The 21919-nt window shown below is 48.3% G+C and overlaps 1 protein-coding gene across 1 annotated transcript; it reads right to left on the minus strand.

The window, feature by feature from the left end:
• Positions 1-730: 730 nt before the first annotated feature.
• On the minus strand, positions 731-21660 carry LOC119353453 (probable protein phosphatase 2C 48). Its single transcript, XM_037620079.1, has 3 exons — positions 21510-21660; positions 1020-1123; positions 731-910 (listed from the first exon to the last, which is right to left on the minus strand). The coding sequence occupies exons 1-3, from the start codon at positions 21658-21660 to the stop codon at positions 731-733; spliced, it is 435 nt and encodes a 144-aa protein (XP_037475976.1).
• Positions 21661-21919: the final 259 nt, after the last annotated feature.

Raw genomic sequence — 21919 nt, forward strand, 5'->3', positions numbered from 1 at the left:
TGGATAGATGTGTGACAAACATGACTGATAGGGGAATAACCACAAAATGGTGGTTGACCAACACAAAATAAGCATAGGACAATTTGATATTAGCTACAATAGCATGCACATTTAGCAGAAAAAAGGATAAATGACAGGAATATATTTGTACATGCTAAAATCCCGACAGAATTGCAACTCGCAATAGGAAACTTGAAATACTTTGATTTACGCATCAACGTAAATCCATGGAGCATATAAAAAAAGAGTGGGCGGATACATATATCAGATAAAAAATGTACGAATTTCTAACAAAACGAGCATATATCATTGAACCATTGTTGCGATCATAAGACTTCAAATAAATAGAGAGCCTAATCCTGTATGCAGTTTATTTACATGCTTACGGCAACTTTTTCTCACATTAATTTTTCTGACCATTTCAGTGGCATGAGACTGTCAACATAACCAAAGCTTTCCTGTAGGATGCCTTGGTCAGATATTTTCTGGGCCACACCGTTGTTCAGATCGCCGTATCTATTGTCGAGGAGTGACAATCGGAGCATATCGTCCTCATCTTTCGGTCATCCACTGGCATCGGTTACTTTCACCCACCGTCCAGGCGTCCCGATCACCCATCAAACTGCTGCACGTTGTGAGTCTCTGCCCTACACCCACTCTACCAAGAGAAGGACGGGCGTCTTTCTCTTCCTGGGATCTGACAGCAACACGGGGACAAAGTTGCCTCTGTCTAGGATGGTCGCGAGTGGAGGAAGAGGCAGATCGCCGAGCAGTCGTCGACGGCGTACCCCCGCCGCTTGTGCCTCCAAGCATGGACGACACACTGGACCAGGCGCTTCACCGCCTTCTCCCTGTCCGGCGTGGCAGCCACGATATGCACCGCCTCTTCGTTGGAGACCACATCCCAAACCTGCCGGAGAATGTCCACCACCAGATGATGCATTCGAATTGTGTCAACTGCCAAGGCATAAAAATGGAACTGTAAGAGGCAAAAAAAATAAAATAGGTTAGCCCCTTACCCCGTCGGTCGCCAGGATGACGAACTGGTCCCGGGCGGCGATCCTCCTCCGCGTCACCTCCGGCGCTGAGATCACATCCGGAACGTGGACGACGGGTATATGTTCTCGGAGACCGACTCGGCGTATTCCGTTGCGTCAACGGCTTTCGGGTGTTGCGTTTTGTACCCGTTCCGTTCTTGAATGTGCCATGATGCCGCCTGTCGGGGCATGCATGATGGGCGATGGCGTGTGCGAGGCCGGTAGAATGGATGAGATTTTTTCCGGAGTTGTTATGGACATTTAAAGATTAATTTCAGATGAATTATCCGCGGAGGAAAGATCTAAATCAAAAGCTAGTGTGTGTGTGTGTGCGCGCGCGTGTGTGTGTGTGCGCGAAATAAAAGCTAGTGTGTTTTAATGTAGAAATATTTCATACTTGCATTATGTATGAACAGGGAGGTTGCGTTTGACCATTGATATATATATATATATATATATATATATATATATATATATATATATATATATATATAAGATGCATGATATAAAAATCATATAATTAGAAACTCCTTTCATTCATGAATTTAAGGGTATGCTTTGTGTAGCATGCATATCATATATTATTACTTTAACCTATAGTCAAAAGTAACCTCAAAACTCGTATTAGGCCTTGTGGATGGAGGGAGTATGAATTTTCATGTACATAGGGATCTATACTACGTGTTTGCAAAGTTTCATGACGAAATGCATTTTTATGTGAGCTAATGATTTTTTTTCATGTAGCTCTCACATCAAAACATATTTCTTCATCAAAATTTATAGACATGTAGCATATCCCTATGTACATGTGCAAAAAAAAATCTGATTTTTTTAAACATAATGGTTGGTCTCCAAGTTTTGCAAATTTCAGACTACACAGATATGGCGAAACAAAAGTTTTCTCTAACTTGATAATCTCTGTAAATAGTACTCCCTCCCTCCAAAATTAATTGACGTTCAACAAATTTCGGACGGATGGAGTAAAATTTAGCAGGCGAAACCTGTCCAACAACCCGTGCGGCCTCTGGCGGGAGGACACTTGGTTCGGTCGGTGTACACGTGGGCAGGGCCGGCCCTGGGCCAGGGCAGCGGGGGCGGCGGCCTGGGGCCCAGCCGAACCAGGGGCCCCGACCCAGGCCATATAATGTATGCTAAAGGATTGGGTACAGCCGTACAAGCCCAATATTTATTAGAAGCCCAAAGAACGCACACATAGCTGAATTGGTTCCAGATTATGGATCGGCTATACGTGTCTGGATGTGTGCGCGAAGCCGTGGCTGTTTTTTTTTCTTGTGAGGGAAGAACATTTCCTGTGGCTGTTAGTTTGCGGAATCCATAGCTCAATTCTAGCAATCTTCACTCGCTCAGGGCTCATGGCTTCGTTTCCCGTCACACACGGAGGACGATGCGGGCGAACGTTGTGCAACTCTGCCGAAGGCTGGAGCGTTGCAACGGCTGCCGGCTGCGCCTAGGGTGAGGAACAGCCGAACGACAGAGGTAAATTATTTTTATGAATTCTTTTGGCCCTCAATTTTAATCTGGTTGATTATAATTAAGTTGTATTCTGCTTTTATAAACCTTGCATTCTTGGAGGAGATAACCGGTACTCTTGGTCGCCGAATCTCGATGTTTTGGACTTGGATATCTGAAGAGCACACCAGCGTTGGAGCACACATATTATTGCTTCTTATTTACTCCAAAGCTTAGGTGTATTCTTTTCGGTTTTCACAAACATGTTGCCTAAACACATTTATCTAGTTCCGAGAAAAGAAAAAGAGAAAATGAGCACATCAGTTAACTAAATTTTAGAAGGAGGTTGTGAGTCAATTTATTTTTTGAAGTGACACTACTGATAATCTAAAGCAATTAGATGCCAATATTATTGAAACACCGCAATATATTATTATCAGATACATCCTCCGTTTCAAATTACTTGTCTTAAATTTGTGTACATACTTATGTACCTAGACAAGGGACGGAGTAATATTTACAACGGAAAAATATATCATGGTTTATGGCCTTACAAGAATTTTTACATATCAAAGTATGGAATTCCTTTTTTTTCCTCCATCGCAGCCGCTAGGCCCACTAATGGAGTCCGCCCTAGGGCCCTCGAAACTCCAGGGCCGGCCCTGCACGTGGGGTAGATTCTCGGGGGTAATTTGGTGAGCGAGATTGCCGGAAAATTATAAGGTGTAGTGTTACTTAGGCCATCTAAGTTGGTTTCCTTTTCCTCATGATTTGTCCTGGCTTGCCCTAATGATTTTTTGAAACGGGCAAAAAAGCTTTTGCCTTATATTGATATAGGAGAAGCAAACGGGGGTATGGCAAGAGCCAAAAACAACAAAAAAACGAGGAAGGGGGCGACCACCGCCCCCGACACAGGGGGAAGAGGATCAGCCTACAAGTTCCGCCAGATTTTTAGCACCGGCTAGGATCCAGTCCTTCCCCTCTTCCCTAATCTTATGCATGACAACCGATGGCAGGAAGGACTTGTTGTTGAAAACTCGTTCGTTCCTCTCTTTCGAGATCTCCCAAGTGATGAGCGTGATAGCTGAGCGCAAGCCATTTGGGGAGGAGGTGGTGGACTTCGAAACGGCCAACCAATAGTCCACGACTTTAGGCCTACCCTCCCCGATGCTGCTGATGAGGTCTGGACAGGACAGCCAAGAGGCCGCGGCCGTCCAGATACGTCTGGAGAAGCGGCACTCGAAAAGAATGTGCCGTGCCGTCTCAGGGGAGGTACGGCAGAGCTGACAAGTAGGTTGGTGCGGTAATTGATAAGATGCCATGACCATAGGTTTACTATATGTGGTACTGTTTGTGCACACGCCAGATCTTTTTCTCTGCATGCGATGGTTGGATGAGCTTGGTTTGGTGCTGAAAGTAGGACATTGCATTCATAGTTACGAATAAGATTGTACGACTGCCAATATATTGCCATTCTGTCGGCGAATAGTAGAGTAGACTATTTTTACTAAGGTCGACATCAACTGTAGCTCTTCGACAAAATTGATCGGAAACTACCCAATTACACGCGGTCCATTACACGTATATAGCTCACTTGTTGAAACCGCGTGTAATTGGATAGTTTCCGATCAATTTTTTCAAAAAGCTGCAGTTGATGTCGACCCCAGTAAAAATAGTCTACTCTACTATTCGCCGGCAGACTGGTAATGTCTTGCAGTCGTACGGGCTTATTCGTAACTATGCATGCACTGTCCTACTTTCAGCACCAAACCGAGCTCATCCAACCATCGCATGCAGAGAAAAAGATCTGCGTGTGCACAAACAGTGCCACATATAGTAAACCTATGGTCGTAGCATCTTATCATTAGAGCAAGCCAGGACAAATCGCCGGTCAGATCAACGTCCCCAACAGGCCTTCCCCAAGCGATTTTGCCGTGCCGGCGTCAAAAAAACCGCCCAGTCGCGCCCCCAGAAGTCCGTTTTTCGCCGGCTCGGGCAAAAACTGGTGCCGGCGGACTCAAGCCGAACCCGGCGCCCTGGGGGGCGCTTGGGGAGTCGGCGCAAGCGAAAAAGGCGCGTGGGCCCGCCCTGGCGGCGACCCGAGGGCCTTTTCCCGCCGTTTCTTGACGCTTTTCCCTCGCATCTCTCCTGCTCGCTCGCCTTCCTCCCGCCATTCTTTCCCTTTCTCCCGCCAAACCCCCTCCAGCTCGCCTTCCAGTCGCCGCCATGCCGCCGAAGAAGTACGCCATGCCGCGCGCGGCGGCAACCACGACTGGCACCGTGGCCCAGCCGAAGCAGAGGAAGCCGAGGGTGCCGCCATCGAAGCCACCGGGCATGTCAAGCGCCGAGTGGAGGGTGGAAGTTCAGCGACGCGACGCAGTCACCACCAACCGGCGGAACAGGGCCATTCCCAAGAAGGCCCGCGACAACGCGGCGCGTGCGGCGGTGTCTTCCTCATCGGTCGACCACGCGGGGATGATGAATCCACCCGCCGTCAGCCACGCCCAGTAAGCGCCCTGGGGACAGCAAGGCGTCGGCTCTCCATGGGAATCGTCATCGCCCGGCTACGCCGACGGCGACGCGCACGGGGGGTTCAACCCAAACGTGACCTTCCCCATGGCCACCCCGCGACGCGCACACCCTCGCCCGCCTTCGTCGGCGTGCAGTACCCTCCATACAACTACTCACCGCCCGCCGCCTACGCGTCCACACCGACGCCCCATCTCCGACGTGGTCCGCTGCCCTTCTCGCACCTCGGCGACGCCGACGACACAGGAGCCGACATGGACGACATCATCGCGACAGGATCGACCGCGGCCGCCGCGTCTCCCGGGTTCGCCACCCAGGACGAGGTAGTGGATCTCAACGGCGACATGGAGGCCGAGCTCGGCTACGTCTACGGCGAGAACGCGCACGAAGCGCGGGAACCCGAGGAGAAGGACGAGGAGGAGGAGGAGGAGCCGGCTCCTGTTTCGATGAAGGGGCGCCAGAAGAAGAAGAAGCGGGCGGCTAGGTCAGGCGAACCGCGCATCAAGTGGACGTCCAAGGAGGAGGAATGCCTCGCCGAAGCATGGAAAGTCGCCTGCCCCGACCCGACCACCGGCGCGAACCAGAGCTTGGAGACGTACTGGGACCGCATCAAGGCCGAGTTCGACGAGCGGAAGCTCGTCGACTCGTACTTCAAAGGCGTCTACATGTAGCGTGGCTCCAAGGCGATGGTGAACCATTGGGGGCGTATCCAGTTGGCGTGCAACAAATGGCATGGAATCGTCGAGGAGGTCACGGCTCGCCCGGAGAGCGGCGCCAGCATTGAGGATCAGGTACGCACGCCGTTCGCCCGCATATCTTCGTCGGCTACGCCCGCCGCCCGCCAACTGTTTGTTCCTCCGCGCAGCTGCTGCGTATGTTCGCCATGTATCTGTTGGAAATATGCCCTAGAGGCAATAATAAAAGTATTATTATTATATTTCCTTGTTCATGATAATTGTCTTTTATTCATGCTATAACTGTATTATCCGGAAATCATAATACACGTGTGAATACATAGACCACAATATGTCCCTAGTGAGCCTCTAGTTGACTAGCTCGTTGTGATCAACAGATAGTCATGGTTTCCTGGCTATGGACATTGGATGTCGTTGATAACGGGATCACATCATTAGGAGAATGATGTGATGGACAAGACCCAATCCTAAGACTAGCACAAAAGATCGTGTAGTTCATTTGCTAGAGCTTTGCCAATGTCAAGTATCTTTTTCCTTAGACCATGAGATTGTGCAACTCCCGGATACCGTAGGAATGCTTTGGGTGTACCAAACGTCACAACGTAACTGGGTGGCTATAAAGGTGCATTACAGGTATCTCCGAAAGTGTCTGTTGGGTTGGCACGAATCGAGACTGGGATTTGTCACTCCGTGTAAACGGAGAGGTATCTCTGGGCCCACTCGGTAGGACATCATCATATGCGCAATGTGACCAAGGAGTTGATCACGGGATGATGTGTTACGGAACGAGTAAAGTGACTTGCCGGTAACGAGATTGAACAAGGTATTGGATACCGACGATCGAATCTCGGGCAAGTAAAATACCGCTAGACAAAGGGAATTGTATACGGGATCGATTGAGTCCTTGACATCGTGGTTCATCCGATGAGATCATCGTGGAACATGTGGGAGCCATCATGGGTATCCAGATCCCGCTGTTGGTTATTGACCGGAGAACGTCTCGGTCATGTCTGCATGTCTCCCGAACCCGTAGGGTCTACACACTTAAGGTTCGATGACGCTAGGGTTATAAAGGAAGCTTGTATGTGGTTACCGAATGTTGTTCGGAGTCCCGGATGAGATCCCGGACGTCACGAGGAGTTCCGGAATGGTCCGGAGGTAAAGATTTATATATGGGAAGTCCTGTTTTGGTCACCGGAAAAGTTTCGGGCGATATCGGTATTGTACCGGGACCACCGGGAGGGTCCCGGGGGTCCACCAAGTGGGGCCACCTGCCCCAGAAGGTTGTGTGGGACAAGTGTGGGAGGGGACCAGCCCCTAGGAGGGCTGGTGCTCCCCCCACAAGGGGCCAAGGCGCAAGGGAGAGTGGGAGGGGGCAAACCCTAGTCCAGATGGGCCTTAAGGCCCATATTGGTGCGCCTCCCTCTCCTCTCCCCTCTTGGCCGCCACCCCCTTTGCCATCTAGGGCTAGCCGCACCCCTTGGGGGTGGGAAACCCTAAAGGGGGCGCAGCCCCCCCTTCCCCCTATATATAGTTGAGGTTTGGGGCTGCCATACACATGAGTTCTCTCCCTCTTGGTGCAGCCCTACCTCTCTCCCTACTCCTCCTCTCCCATGGTGCTTGGCGAAGCCCTGCAGGATTGCCACGCTCCTCCATCACCACCACGCCGTTGTGCTGCTGCTGGATGGAGTCTTCCTCAACCTCTCCCTCTCTCCTTGCTGGATCAAGGCGTGGGAGACGTCACCGGGCTGTACGTGTGTTGAACGCGGAGGTGCCGTCCGTTCGGCACTTGATCATCGGTGATTTGAATCACGACGAGTACGACTCCATCAACCCCGTTCACTTGAACGCTTCCGCTTAGCGATCTACAAGGGTATGTAGATGCAAACTCTCCTCCCCTTTCTACTCGTTGCTGGTCTCTCCATAGATAGATCTTGGTGTTACGTAGGAAAATTTTTGAATTTCTGCTACGTTCCCCAACAGTGGCATCATGAGCTAGGTCAATTGCGTAGATTCTTTGCACGAGTAGAACACAAAGTAGTTGTGGGCGTTGATGTTGTTCAATATGCTTACCGTTACTAGTCCAATCTTGTTTCGACGGTATTGTGGGATGAAGCGGCCCGGACCGACCTTACACGTACTCTTACGTGAGACAGGTTCCACCGATTGACATGCACTTGGTGCATAAGGTGGCTAGCGGGTGCCAGTCTCTCCCACTTTAGTCGGAACGGATTCGATGAAAAGGGTCCTTATGAAGGGTAAATAGAAATTGGCATATCACGTTGTGGTCTTGCGTAGGTAAGAAACGTTCTTGCTAGAAACCCATAGCAGCCACGTAAAACATGCAACAACAATTAGAGGACGTCTAACTTGTTTTTGCAGGGTATGCTATGTGATGTGATATGGCCAAAAGGATGTGATGAATGATATATGTGATGTATGAGATTGATCATGTTCTTGTAATAGGATTCACGACTTGCATGTCGATGAGTATGACAACCGGCAGGAGCCATAGGAGTTGTCTTTATTTTTGTATGACCTGCGTGTCATTGAAGAACGCCATGTAAATTACTTTACTTTATTGCTGAACGCGTTAGCCATAGAAGTAGAAGTAGTCGTTGGCGTGACAACTTCATGAAGACACGATGATGGAGATCATGATGATGGAGATCATGGTGTCATGCCGGTGACGATGATGATCATGGAGCCCCGAAGATGAAGATCAAAAGGAGCAAAATGATATTGGCCATATCATGTCACTATTTGATTGCATGCGATGTTTATCATGTTTATGCATCTTGTTTACTTAGGACGACGGTAGTAAATAAGATGATCCCTTACAAAATTTCAAGAAGTGTTCTCCCCTAACTGTGCACCGTTGCTACAGTTCATCGTTTCGAAGCACCACGTGATGATCGGGTGTGATAGATTCTTACGTTCACATACAACGGGTGTAAGACAGTTTTACACAGCAAAAACACTTAGGGTTAACTTGACGAGCCTAGCATGTACAGACATGGCCTCGGAACACGGAGACCGAAAGGTCGAGCATGAGTCGTATAGAAGATACGATCAACATAAAGATGTTCACCGATGATGACTAGTCCGTCTCACGTGATGATCGGACACGGCCTAGTTTGACTCGGATCATGTAATCACTTAGATGACTAGAGGGATGTCTATCTGAGTGGGAGTTCATAAGATGAACTTAATTATCCTGAACATAGTCAAAAGGATTTTGCAAATTATGTCGTAGCTCGCGCTTTAGTTCTACTGTTTTAGATATGTTCCTAGAGAAAATATAGTTGAAAGTTGAAAGTAGCGATTATGCAGACAGTAGATAGCTTATGTCCTTAATGCACCGCTTAGTGTGCTGAACCCCAAATGTCGTTTGTGGATGTTGCGAACATCGGACATACACGTTTTGATAACTACGTGATAGTTCAGTTAAATGGTTTAAGTAGAGGCACCAAAGACGTTTTCGAAACGTCGCGGAACATATGAGATGTTTCGAGGGCTGAAATTGGGATTTCAGGCTCGTGCCCACGTCAAGCGGTATGAGACCTCCGACGATTTTCTTAGCCTGCAAACTAAGGGAGAAAAGCTCAATCGTTGAGCTTGTGCTCAGATTGTCTGAGTGCAACAATCACTTGAATCGAGTGGGAGTTGATCTTCCAGATGAGATAGTGATGTTTTCCCAAAGTCATTGCCACCGAGCTGCTAGAGCTTCGTGATGAACTATAACATATCAGGGATAAATAAGATGATCCTTGAGGTATTCACAATGTTTGACACCGCGAAAGTAGAAATCAAGAAGGAGCATCAATTGTTGATGGTTGGTGAAACCACTAGTTTCCAGAAGGGCAAGGGAACAAAGGTATACTTCATGAAACGGCAATTCAGCTGCTGCTCAAGTGAAGAAACCCAAGGTTGAACCCAAACCCGAGACTAAGTGCTTCTGTAATAAGGGGAACAACCACTGGAGCAGGATTACCCTAGATACTTGGTAGATGAGAAGGCTGGCAAGGTCGATAGAAGTATATTGGATATACATTATGTTAATGTGTACTTTACTAGTACTCCTAGTAGCACCAGGGTATTAGATACCGGTTCGGTTGCTAAGTGTTAGTAACTCGAAATAAAAGCTACGGAATAAAACAGAGACTGGCTAAAGGTGAGCTGACGATATGTGTTGGAAGTGTTTCCAAGTTTGATGTGATCTAACATCGCACGCTCCCTCTACCATCAAGATTAGTATTAAACCTGAATAAGTGCTCTTGCACCTAAAGGAATGGTTTATTGAATCTTGATCGTAGGGATACACATTTTCATGCCAAAAGATATAAGATAGTAATGATAGTACCACTTACTTGTGGCACTTCCATGTAAGTCATAATGGTATAAAACGCATGAAGAAGCTCCATGTTGATGGATCTTTGGACTCACTCATTTTTGAAAAGTTTGAGACATGCGAACCATGTCTATTGGTATATATGCATGAAGAAACTCCATGCAAATGGACCGTTTGAACTCACTTGATTTTGAATCACTTGAGATATGCAAATAATACCACATAGGCAAGATGACTGAAAAGCCTCGGTTTCAGTAAAATGGAACAAGATAGCAACTTGTTGGAAGCAACACATTTTGATGTGTGCAGTCCAATGAGTGCTGAGGCATGCAGTGAATGTCATTATGTTCTTACTTCACAGATGATTCGAGTAAATGTTGAGTATATTTACTTGATGAAACACAAGTCTGAATTATTGAATGGTTCAAGTAATTTCAGAGTGAAGTAGCAAATCATTGTGACAAGAGGATAAAATGTCTATGATATGATCATAGAGATGAATATCTAAGTTACGAGTTTTGGCACACAATTAAGACATTGTGGAAATTGTTTCATAATTAATACCGCCTGGAACACCATAGTGTGATGGTGTGTCCGAACATCATAGTTGCACCCTATTGGATATGGTGCGTACCATGATGTCTCTTATCGAATTACCACTATCGTTCATGGGTTAGGCATTAGAGACAACCGCATTCACTTTAAATAGGGCACCACGTAATTCCGATGAGATGACACCGTATGAATTATGGTTTAGAGAAACCTAAGTTGTCGTTTCTTAAAAGTTTGGGGCTGCGAGGCTTATATGAAAAAGTTTCAGGTTGATAAGCTCGAACCCAAAGCGGATAAAATGCATCTTCATAGGAAACCCAAAACAGTTGGGTATACCTCCTAATTCAGATCCGAAAGCAATATGGATTGTTTCTAGAATCGGGTCCTTTCTCGAGGAAAGGTTTCTCTCGAAAGAGTTGAGTGGGAGGATGGTGGAGACTTGATGAGGTTATTGAACCATCACTTCAACCAGTGTGTAGCAGGGCACAGGAAGTTGTTCCTGTGGCACCTACACCAATTGAAGTGGAAGCTTATGATATTGATCATGAAACTTCGGATCAAGTCACTACCGAACCTCGTAGGACGACAAGGACACGTACTACTTCGGAGTGGTAAGGTGATCCTGTCTTGAAAGTCATGTTGCTGGACAACAATGAACCTACGAGCTATGGAGAAGCGATGGTGGGCCCGAATTCTGACAAATGGTTAGAAGCCATGAAATCCGAGATAGTATCCATATATCAGAACAAAGCATGAACTTTGATGGACTTGCCCGATGATCGGCAATCCATTGAGATAAATGGATCTTTTAAGAAGAAGACGGACGTGGATGGTAATGTCACCATCTATGAAGCTCGACTTGTGGCGAAGTGTTTTCCGACAAGTTCAAGGAGTTGACTACGATGAGATTTTCTCACTCGTAGCGATGCTTAAGGTCCGTCGGAATCATGTTAGCATTAGCTGCATTTATGAAATCTGGCAGATGGATGTCAAGACAAGTTTCCTTACTAGTTTTCATAAGGAAAGGTTGTATGCAATACAATCAGAAAAGTTTTGTCGATCCTAAGGATGCTAAAAGGTATGCTAGCTCCAGCGATCCTTCTAAGGACTGGAGTGAGCATCTCGGAGTTGGAATGTATGCTTTGATGATGATCAAAGATCTTGGGTTTGTACAAAGTTTATGAGAAACTTGTATTTCCAAAGAAGTGAGTGGGAGCACTATAGAATTTCTGATGAGTATATGTTGTTGACATATTGTTGATCAGAAATGACGTAGAATTTCTGGAAAGCATATAGGGTTATTTTGAAAGTGTTTTTCAATGGAAAGCCTGGATTAAGCTGCTTGAACATTGAGCATCAAGATCTATAAGGATAGATAAAAATGCTTAATAATACTTTCAAATGAGCACATACCTTGACATGATCTTGAAGGTGTTCAAGATGGACCAGTCAAAGAAGGAGTTCTTGCCTGAGTTGTAAGGTACGAAGTTAAGACTTAAAAGCTCGACCACGGCAGAATAGAGAGAAAGGACGAAGGTCGTCCCCTATGCTTAAGACGTAGGCTCTTCAGTATGCTATGCTGTGTACCGCACCTGAAGTGTGCCTTGCCATGAGTCAGTCAAGGGGTACAAGAGTGATCCATGAATGGATCACAGGACAGCGGTCAAAGTTATCCTTAGTAACTAATGGACTAAGGAATTTTCTCGATTATGGAGGTGGTAAAAGAGTTCGTCGTAAAGGTTACGACGATGCAAGCTTGACACCTATCCAGATAAGCTCTGAGTAGAGAGACCGGATACATATAATGGAGCAATAATTTAGAATAGCTCCAAGTAGAACAGTTGTTTGGAATAGCTCCAAATAGAGCGTGGTAGCTGCATCTAGGAGATGACATAGAGATTTGTAAAGCACACACGGATCTGAAAGGTTCAGACCCGTTGACTAAAACCTCTCTCACAAGCAACATGATCAAACATAAAACTCATTGAGTGTCAATCACATAGTGATGTGAACTAGACTACTGACTCTAGTAAACTCTTGGGTATTAGTCACATGGCGATGTGACCTGTGAGTGTTAATCACATGGCGATATGAACTAGATTATTGACTCTAGTGCAAGTGGGAGACTGTTGGAAATATGCCCTAGAGGCAATAATAAAAGTATTATTATTATATTTCCTTGTTCATGATAATTGTCTTTTATTCATGCTATAACTGTATTATCCGGAAATCATAATACACGTGTGAATACATAGACCACAATATGTCCCTAGTGAGCCTCTAGTTGACTAGCTCGTTGTGATCAACAGATAGTCATGGTTTCCTGGCTATGGACATTGGATGTCGTTGATAACGGGATCACATCATTAGGAGAATGATGTGATGGACAAGACCCAATCCTAAGACTAGCACAAAAGAACGTGTAGTTCATTTGCTAGAGCTTTGCCAATGTCAAGTATCTTTTTCCTTAGACCATGAGATTGTGCAACTCCCGGATACCGTAGGAATGCTTTGGGTGTACCAAACGTCACAACGTAACTGGGTGGCTATAAAGGTGCATTACAGGTATCTCCGAAAGGGTCTGTTGGGTTGGCACGAATCGAGACTGGGATTTGTCACTCCGTGTAAACGGAGAGGTATCTCTGGGCCCACTCGGTAGGACATCATCATATGCGCAATGTGACCAAGGAGTTGATCACGGGATGATGTGTTACGGAACGAGTAAAGTGACTTGCCGGTAACGAGATTGAACAAGGTATTGGATACCGACGATCGAATCTCGGGCAAGTAAAATACCGCTAGACAAAGGGAATTGTATACGGGATCGATTGAGTCCTTGACATCGTGGTTCATCCGATGAGATCATCGTGGAACATGTGGGAGCCATCATGGGTATCCAGATCCCGCTGTTGGTTATTGACCGGAGAACGTCTCGGTCATGTCTGCATGTCTCCCGAACCCGTAGGGTCTACACACTTAAGGTTCGATGACGCTAGGGTTATAAAGGAAGCTTGTATGTGGTTACCGAATGTTGTTCGGAGTCCCGGATGAGATCCCGGACGTCACGAGGAGTTCCGGAATGGTCCGGAGGTAAAGATTTATATATGGGAAGTCCTGTTTTGGTCACCGGAAAAGTTTCGGGCGATATCGGTATTGTACCGGGACCACCGGGAGGGTCCCGGGGGTCCACCAAGTGGGGCCACCTGCCCCAGAAGGTTGTGTGGGACAAGTGTGGGAGGGGACCAGCCCCTAGGAGGGCTGGTGCGCCCCCCACAAGGGGCCAAGGCGCAAGGGAGAGTGGGAGGGGGCAAACCCTAGTCCAGATGGGCCTTAAGGCCCATATTGGTGCGCCTCCCTCTCCTCTCCCCTCTTGGCCGCCACCCCCTTCGCCATCTAGGGCTAGCCGCACCCCTTGGGGGTGGGAAACCCTAAAGGGGGCGCAGCCCCCCCTTCCCCCTATATATAGTTGAGGTTTGGGGCTGCCATACACATGAGTTCTCTCCCTTTTGGTGCAGCCCTACCTCTCTCCCTACTCCTCCTCTCTCATGGTGCTTGGCGAAGCCCTGCAGGATTGACACGCTCCTCCATCACCACCACGCCGTTGTGCTGCTGCTGGATGGAGTCTTCCTCAACCTCTCCCTCTCTCCTTGCTGGATCAAGGCGTGGGAGACGTCACCGGGCTGTACGTGTGTTGAACGCGGAGGTGCCGTCCGTTCGGCACTTGATCATCGGTGATTTGAATCACGACGAGTACGACTCCATCAACCCCGTTCACTTGAACGCTTCCGCTTAGCGATCTACAAGGGTATGTAGATGCAAACTCTCCTCCCCTTTCTACTCGTTGCTGGTCTCTCCATAGATAGATCTTGGTGTTACGTAGGAAAATTTTTGAATTTCTGCTACGTTCCCCAACAGTATCGGGGCGACAACCAAGACGCCGACTTCAAGCACCTCCACGTCTACAAGCGCATTGACAAGTGCGAGAAGTGGGCGGAAGTCCGACGTGCCCTCGACAAGGCCAAGGAGACATACAATCCGGACGCGACGACTCCGAGCGCGAGTGAGGGGCGGCCGGACGGCCACAAATTGGCAAAGAAGCGGAAAACGCCGACGCGGCAACCGCGCGAGTGCAGGAGTCCATCGAGCATTGCCTCGCCGACGCCCAGGCCCGGGCCGTCCTACGTGAAGAGAAGACCGAGGCACAGTGGTCGTCGCTGATGAAGAACATCGCCATCAAGCTCGACCTGCTCCGGACGAACGTCGCCGCGAAGAAGAGGAACACCGACATGGCTTTTCTGATGGGCGGGGCGGACATAATCCAGAGCGACGACGAGGAGCTCAGGGCGTGGTACATGGCGGAGCGCGGCCTCATCCTGAATCAGATGCGGACGGCAACGCCGACGACGCCGACGACGCAAGCTCCTGCGCCCACGGCCACACGGACGCCAAGCCCGAACGACGCCTCTACGCCGCCACCCAGCAGTGCCGAAGCCGCGCCGACACAGCCCAGCACCGAAGCAGCTCCGACACCGCCGAACCCGAGCACGCCGACTCCGCCAACGCCTGGAGCCGACCCCGCCGAGTGAATCATGCACGCGAACTTGCGGCGTGCGACGCTCTATTTTTTGTAATGCCAGACTACGTCCGATCGCCAGATTTGTGGCATCTTTTGAAGACGGGAACGACCAAGTTTTAAATTTCCCGCATGCTGGGGCCGGCGCTTGAGGGCGTGACTGGGAGCTAGGTCGCCCCCAGAGGCCGAACTAGCGCCGGCACGCCTCCAGACCGGTCTATTTAGGCGCCCTGGGGGACCGAATGGCTGGAGATGCCATGAGGAAAAGGAAACCAACTTAGGTGGCCTAAGTGACATCACACCGCATCATTTCCCGCTATCTCGCTCACCAAATTACCCCCGAGAATCTACCGCACGCGCACACTGACCGAACCAAGTGTCCTCCTGCCAGTGGCCGCGCGGATTGTTGGACAGGTTTCGCCAGCACGAGAGCCCTGCTAAATTTTACTTCATCTGTCCGGAATTAGTTGAGCGTCAACTAATTTCAGTGGGAGTGAGTACAATTTACAGAGATTATCAAGTGAGAGAAGACTTTTGGCTCTCCATATCCATGTAGTTTGAAATTTTGCAAAACTTAAGAACTAACCTTTATGTTCTGAAGTTAAATATAATTGTACTCACTAAAATTTCGGAGAGAGTGAGTACAGCTTATAATTCATTAAAATTAAGTATAATTTGAAAGCTTTGAAAGAATTTTCAAATTTTCGCATATTTTGGCGAAGTCCGAATCTGTTTTGTTCTGAAATTAAATACATTGCGACCAAGTATGGGTATTTTCTATGGAATGGAACAACATTATTACATATGATGAAGTCATCGCCCGGTCCACCATACTGAGATGTACAATAAGAGCGTAAACTTGTGAAAAGTTAATCAAAGATAAAGTATTAAGATGTTATTTTTCACTGACCGTGGAAAGAAGAAAGGAAGTGACTGTGACCAATAAATCAAAGAGTGAATTCCATTTTTTACCTTGTAGTTGTACATTTGTGACACATATTACCCTATTTAGCGGAACTTTTATCGAAATGTCAGATTTTGGAGACTTTTAACACGGTTTTACCCCAGTTTTACATTTTGTTTGTTTATGGTCGATAGCATCGACATGTTGCGTCATTGATTTGTAAAAAAAATGTAAGGATCGGAGGGCATCATTGACGATCTTGTTCAAGCTTCTCTTGTCTATCTGTTCCATTTCTTGTGGCCGTCCACATGTTTTTGGATACAGGGCGTCACCTCACACCTTACCTGATGGACACGCATCAAAAAACAAGGGTCCAAAGATTTCAAAAGGGGTATTCTAGACGAATTTTCACTCGAAGGGGTAATTAGTATTACAAATGTATAAATATGGGGTAAAAAGTGGAATTCACTCTAAATCAAATCATGGTCTCGTGCATGCTTGCGAGCATGTGTGCTCAACGTCCAGACGTCGACTTTTCAGTAGCGACGGAAATATTAGCTTGAACGAAAGTGATGTGGGCATGGCATTTTTTTGTCCGAAGATTGTACAACCAGACACATGATAATGGTGCATTGTTCTAGCTTGAATCAGAAGCTAATCATTCATGTCATGGCTCAGAGAACTTGAAACATACGCTCTTTCTCTTCTGTATATAGGTGACACAGGACACCATATCGCTCTTTGATTTGTTTTGTCAGAACCGATTATGATTAGCAAGAGTGGTTTATGATTAGATCGCACGCAAGGAGATATGTACGTCAACTCTCAGCTAATGTCGTTGACACAAATCATAGCGAACGGCAAATCAATCTACTTATCCCAATTAATTACGTATCTTGGGGCAGGTACATATAACACGTCGCATCGATCGGGTGATCAATTGGTTGATTACGTACGAATGAACAAGGCGCGGTAGCTATACCACACCACTATAAAACGGAATACCAGTACTACATACTTTACGATGTGAATAGTCGATCGATGGTCGTTTGTCGACCGCATGCACGGGAAAGAAGATGAGCACGCGGAACGTCGTTACGTACGCAGCTACACGCACATGTCTAATTTTAATCTACTACGAAGCAGGTGGTTTGCTTTTTCATGAGCGTGTAGAGAGTACGTCTGACATGGTAGGACATGTCATGTAACTGAAGCCTTTCTAATTTTTCGTGGTGAGGGGGGCACGCGGTTGGGGGATATGTGTTCATGCATGTGCGTGCCACATGATGCAGTCGATCACGCTTTGACCGGCCGGCCACCTGTGTGTGTAGTCGAGTGTTTCAACGTGTTGCACCTGCACGCCAAACACGCCCATACGCACAGTACCTACCGACGATATATATCTGCATGGTCTCCAATGCGCGTTCCCAGAGCCCGGGCGGTCGGTCGATCATGGCGGCCGTTCACTGTAGGCTGCACCTTGATCAGATATTTGTCTGGGCCACCGCCGTTGAGACTTGAGATCGCATGCAGCAGCTGGCGAGGGGTGACAATCGGATAGGGCATCTCCTTCTCTTCTGTCGACATGCGCTGCACACGTTAAGGTACGCACGCACGCGTGACTCGTTTCGCCATCAGGACCGCTGTACTGGGCGAGGACATTTGAATGCGTAGAACTGCAGCGCGAAAGGTGCCCCTCCCCTTCCGGCCCTTCTTCCTCAGCGCTCCACGCGTCCCTTATCCTCACCGTTACTTTTCACCTCGTCTTCTTCCACCCTATGCATCCCGTTTCAAAATACTTGTTGTGATTTTAGTTCAAATCTAAAGTGAAACCACCAACAATTATTTTGGAACCAAGGGAGTACTACAGTACTTATACTAGGTAGGTACTGCACTTCTTTATTCTGAATTACAAGACGTTTTGGATATATTTTTAAACAAGTATGTTTCGATATATAGACGGCATAGAGAATGAAATGAATGAATAATCACACTAAAACACATTATATACACGGGATTCAGATTTTTTTTAAGAACATCTTATAATTTGAAATTGAGAAGGAATTAGTTATCATTTTTAACTAGACTAGAGGACTTGAAACATACTGTATAATGGTGGTCTCTACTGGCAAATACATTGTGCACACAATGATTGCCATGAAATATTAGGATTGCCTTTCTTTTCCGGCGGAAAAAACGATGATTCACTTGAAGGAGCATCTATATTCACCCAAAGGAGCATCTATGTAGTTTTAACCAATATAAGACATGCGACATATCAGCTAGGTGGAATAGATATGAGACCATTCGTCGCTTTTAAAGTTATTTGTGTTTGTAGTCATTCAATCATTTATAATACTTCTCATCCACGATACACCTAATAATTTATATATGCGGTAAAACTTTTGCGTCGCTTCAATGTTCTCTCCAAATACAAAATGACGCACATTCATAGAGTGAGGAAAGTGGCAAAAACCTTTCAAATCTTGTCCACAAGCTAGCCTAAGTTTGACCGACATGTTAATTTTTTCTGAGATTAAGAAAAATCGACGCATAGCAAGTAATCAATCCATAGTGCCCAACTAACAGAAGTGGATAGTTCACCTAACTACATGTAGCTAAACTCTTGCATGCATGCGTATGGTAGATGGAGATGCTTGTCCCTTTCACAAGGTGTGGCTCACAAAATCAGAGTGGTCGACGAAATCCAGGACAGCCTCAAACTGACAGCTGTTAAAACATCAAAGCAAGGAAATGATATAAACAACTATATTTTTTGGTAGAAGAAACATCACTCCCGAACTTGTAAGACCGGTCATAGTGGGGAGTAACATATACTAGTATCATGCATATGATACTACATCCATAGTGCATAGTATCATAAAGTAGTATCATGAGTGGTCTCATTTACTGTCATGCATGGCACATAGTAACATAACATTTATTATGTTACGGTATCTACCAATGTTACTATAACCCTCTCTCTCTTCTTTAATTATCTGCCACGTAAGCATGTTTGCGAGTCCCAAATATATGATACTAGTTATGTTATCCCCACTATGGCCAGCCTAAAGAAACCACATTAACTTTCAAAGCAAAACATGTTCTGGAAGCAAAGTAACAACAAGGGAAATAGGAAATGACTACCTCGCCACAAACCGCTGTAAACTACTCCCTCCGATCCATAATAAGTGTTATAGATCGGAAGGAGCATGAGATAGAAAAGTAGTGAAAAGTTGTTTTTTCCGGGTCAAATAGTGATTGCAGCTAAGAACCGAAAGCACCTCCATACATACATGGGGGTCCTGCGTTAAAGCGTTCATCGATCACTCTGCCTCTTGTGCGGTTGCTATCTAAACCATGGATTGAAATATATGCTAATATAAATCGACTGCATTAGCCACAAAATCTAGCTGCGCAATCTTGCTAATGGCTGCTGGTGCTTGGGCGGCTCGCAGCACTCGAACGAACATGCAGCTGTACTAATTAATCGTGTCACTGTCATATCACATAGTAGTTGTTTTGGGCAATCTAAGAGCACATACCATTCAAGATCACATATTCTGTTCATGTAATAATGAAAGTTGAGTCTGACAGCAACACGTAATCGATTGGATGCCTGTCGCATGCTTACAAGCTATGTCGTCGATAGGGCCGAGGAGGATTGCGTCCGTCTTTGCCAAATTCTTACGAAGATTTACCACTCATTACAGGGAGCACAACACTATCTGGTGAAGCTTGCATCTTGAGCTTTCATGTATGGCGCTGTGTTCGGCATCACTCACGACGGTGGATGGAGGAGCCGCATCAAAACTACATCTAGAAGCAGAGATAAAGGATGACTGAGATCACGACCATTCACAAGAAACGCAACACTCGACCAGGATCCTGCAAAGTGTCCCGAACGATTCACGGAACACTTGCCAATTACCACGACAAAGACAGAAACGCCAATTGGCATCATGCACCAGTACATGATCGGAGTAGGTAAATAATGCATGTGTTGCAAGTGACGCCGGTCTGAGTCATAAAGACGGCCAAAAGGCCGACCAGATAGGCACTCAGGTTGCAGGGCCTCCAAGTTGGCAATGGCGGCAAGTTGTACGTACGCGACGTACCATCGCCGGCTGCTCACCAGTCACCTTGGAATGGACGCATCGATCGGCCAGGAGATGAAGGCACTATGCACCTATCTATTTATCCACGTCGTTGTGTCCGCAATGCATGCACTTGATGTAGTACTGATAGCGAAGCCCGGCCACGATGATCCATCCACTGGCCGTGTGCGCCCGTGGCCCCGGCCGGAAGCTCGACCCTCTCCATCTGTATGCAGCCTCTGATGATCGCAAGCTCCAAATCCAGCTGGAGCTGGGCCGTGCTAGTACTGATATTCAGTAGACTGAAAAATTAACGAGAGATCTATCACGGGAGCTATCGGTGGCAATGTGAGGTCTGATCGAGATGCTAAGGGCAACTCCAACGGGGCGATTCATTTTGTCCGCCGCGGTTCGTTTGAGTTGGCGCGGATAAAAGAGAAGATCCAACGCGGCGACCCAAATTCAAATAGTATCCGTTCCAGCGTCCGCGTCAATGCATTTGCGGTCCAAATTTGCGTCCCAAATGCGTCGGCGCGGATGTGGAACGAACGCCACGCGCGCCTTCTCGGTGTCCGTTGTGTCCTCACCTGACGCTCGTCCAACCGCCCGCCACCTATCTGGTCAGATTAAGTTATGACCCCGGGCCCACACGTCAGCAACGGCGGGCGTCCTTTTTTAAGCCGACCGTGCGGCGGGGCCGTCCTCATCCAGCCAGCCCCCGTCCCCATCTAGGCACGCTCGCTTCCCTGTCGCCGGCAAACCCTAGCCAACCCTAGCCACCCCAGCCGTGCCAAATGGGGCTCTTCTCCGGCGTCGGCAGCAGCAGCAAGGCCAAGGGCAAGTCGCCCGCAACCCCCTTTCCCCCGGAGTTTCTCCCGCCTCCGTCGGCGCTAGCTCGCCGGCCGAGGTAGAGCGTCAACGTGCCGGTGCACCAGGCGGAGTGACACTAGCAGCATCGCGTGCCTCTCCCATACCCCGACGCCACCCTGTCGCACAATTGGCACCTAGATCCGGAGAGGATCCCGGTGCCGGCGGTCCCGCGGTCGGCCGGGGCACACGCGGAGGAGGTGCGGCGCCGGCGGGCGCTCCTGACACCGCTTCGCGACTCCGCCTACGCCTCGGACTCGCCCAACTAGGCGCGCTGATTCTCCTTTGAGCACGAGGAGGCGAGGCGACGCGGCGTCCGCGAGGCCGACCGCACTGTGCCACCGCTCCCGCTCGTCGTCCGCGAGGAGGACCAGGCGGCGGAGGCCGCCTACCAAGCTGCCCTTGCGGCGGTCTACGCGGAGAGCGAGGAGGACGAGCGGCGCAGGGCGGCGGCGGCAGAGGAAAAGGAGGCACGTACGAGGCGGCAATGGGGCAGGCCATGGCCCTCTCCGCAGCGGGCGACTGCGTCCTGCCGTCGGTGACCCCGTCGGCCCCTGTGAAGGCCGAGCCAGAGCCGGAGCCCATCGAACGCTACTCCTGGACGGGAGTAGTGCGGGAGTGTGTCCGTGTGCCGCCAGTCTGGGTGGGGGCGACGCCGGCACAGGAGGCAGCGTACCTCGAGCACTGGCGCCACATCTGACTGGCCAAGGAGCACCGTGACGGCGAGTACCTCGAGATGCTCGAGCGCGACGCCGAGGCCGAGCAGCGCGACGCCGAGGAGGATGCGCGCCAGGCCGCGGCGGCCGCACAACCCGCGCCGGCGCCGGCACAACCCACGCCCGAC

Source organism: Triticum dicoccoides, chromosome 1A (assembly GCF_002162155.2).
Source record: "Triticum dicoccoides isolate Atlit2015 ecotype Zavitan chromosome 1A, WEW_v2.0, whole genome shotgun sequence".
Taxonomy (NCBI): Eukaryota; Viridiplantae; Streptophyta; class Magnoliopsida; order Poales; family Poaceae; genus Triticum; species Triticum dicoccoides.

Excerpts from the sequence above, each read along its gene's own strand:
- LOC119353453 (XM_037620079.1), bottom strand. The coding sequence starts at position 21,660 with ATGGGCTCCGGCTCTGGCTCGGCCTTCACAGGGGCCGACGGGGTCACC. Across the intron at positions 1,124-21,509 it reads GCCGCCGCCCTGCGCCGCTC|AACATATACCCGTCGTCCAC; the intron begins GTCCTCCTCGCT and ends TCGGTCTCCGAG. Across the intron at positions 911-1,019 it reads TCATCCTGGCGACCGACGGG|GTTTGGGATGTGGTCTCCAA; the intron begins GTAAGGGGCTAA and ends ATTCTCCGGCAG.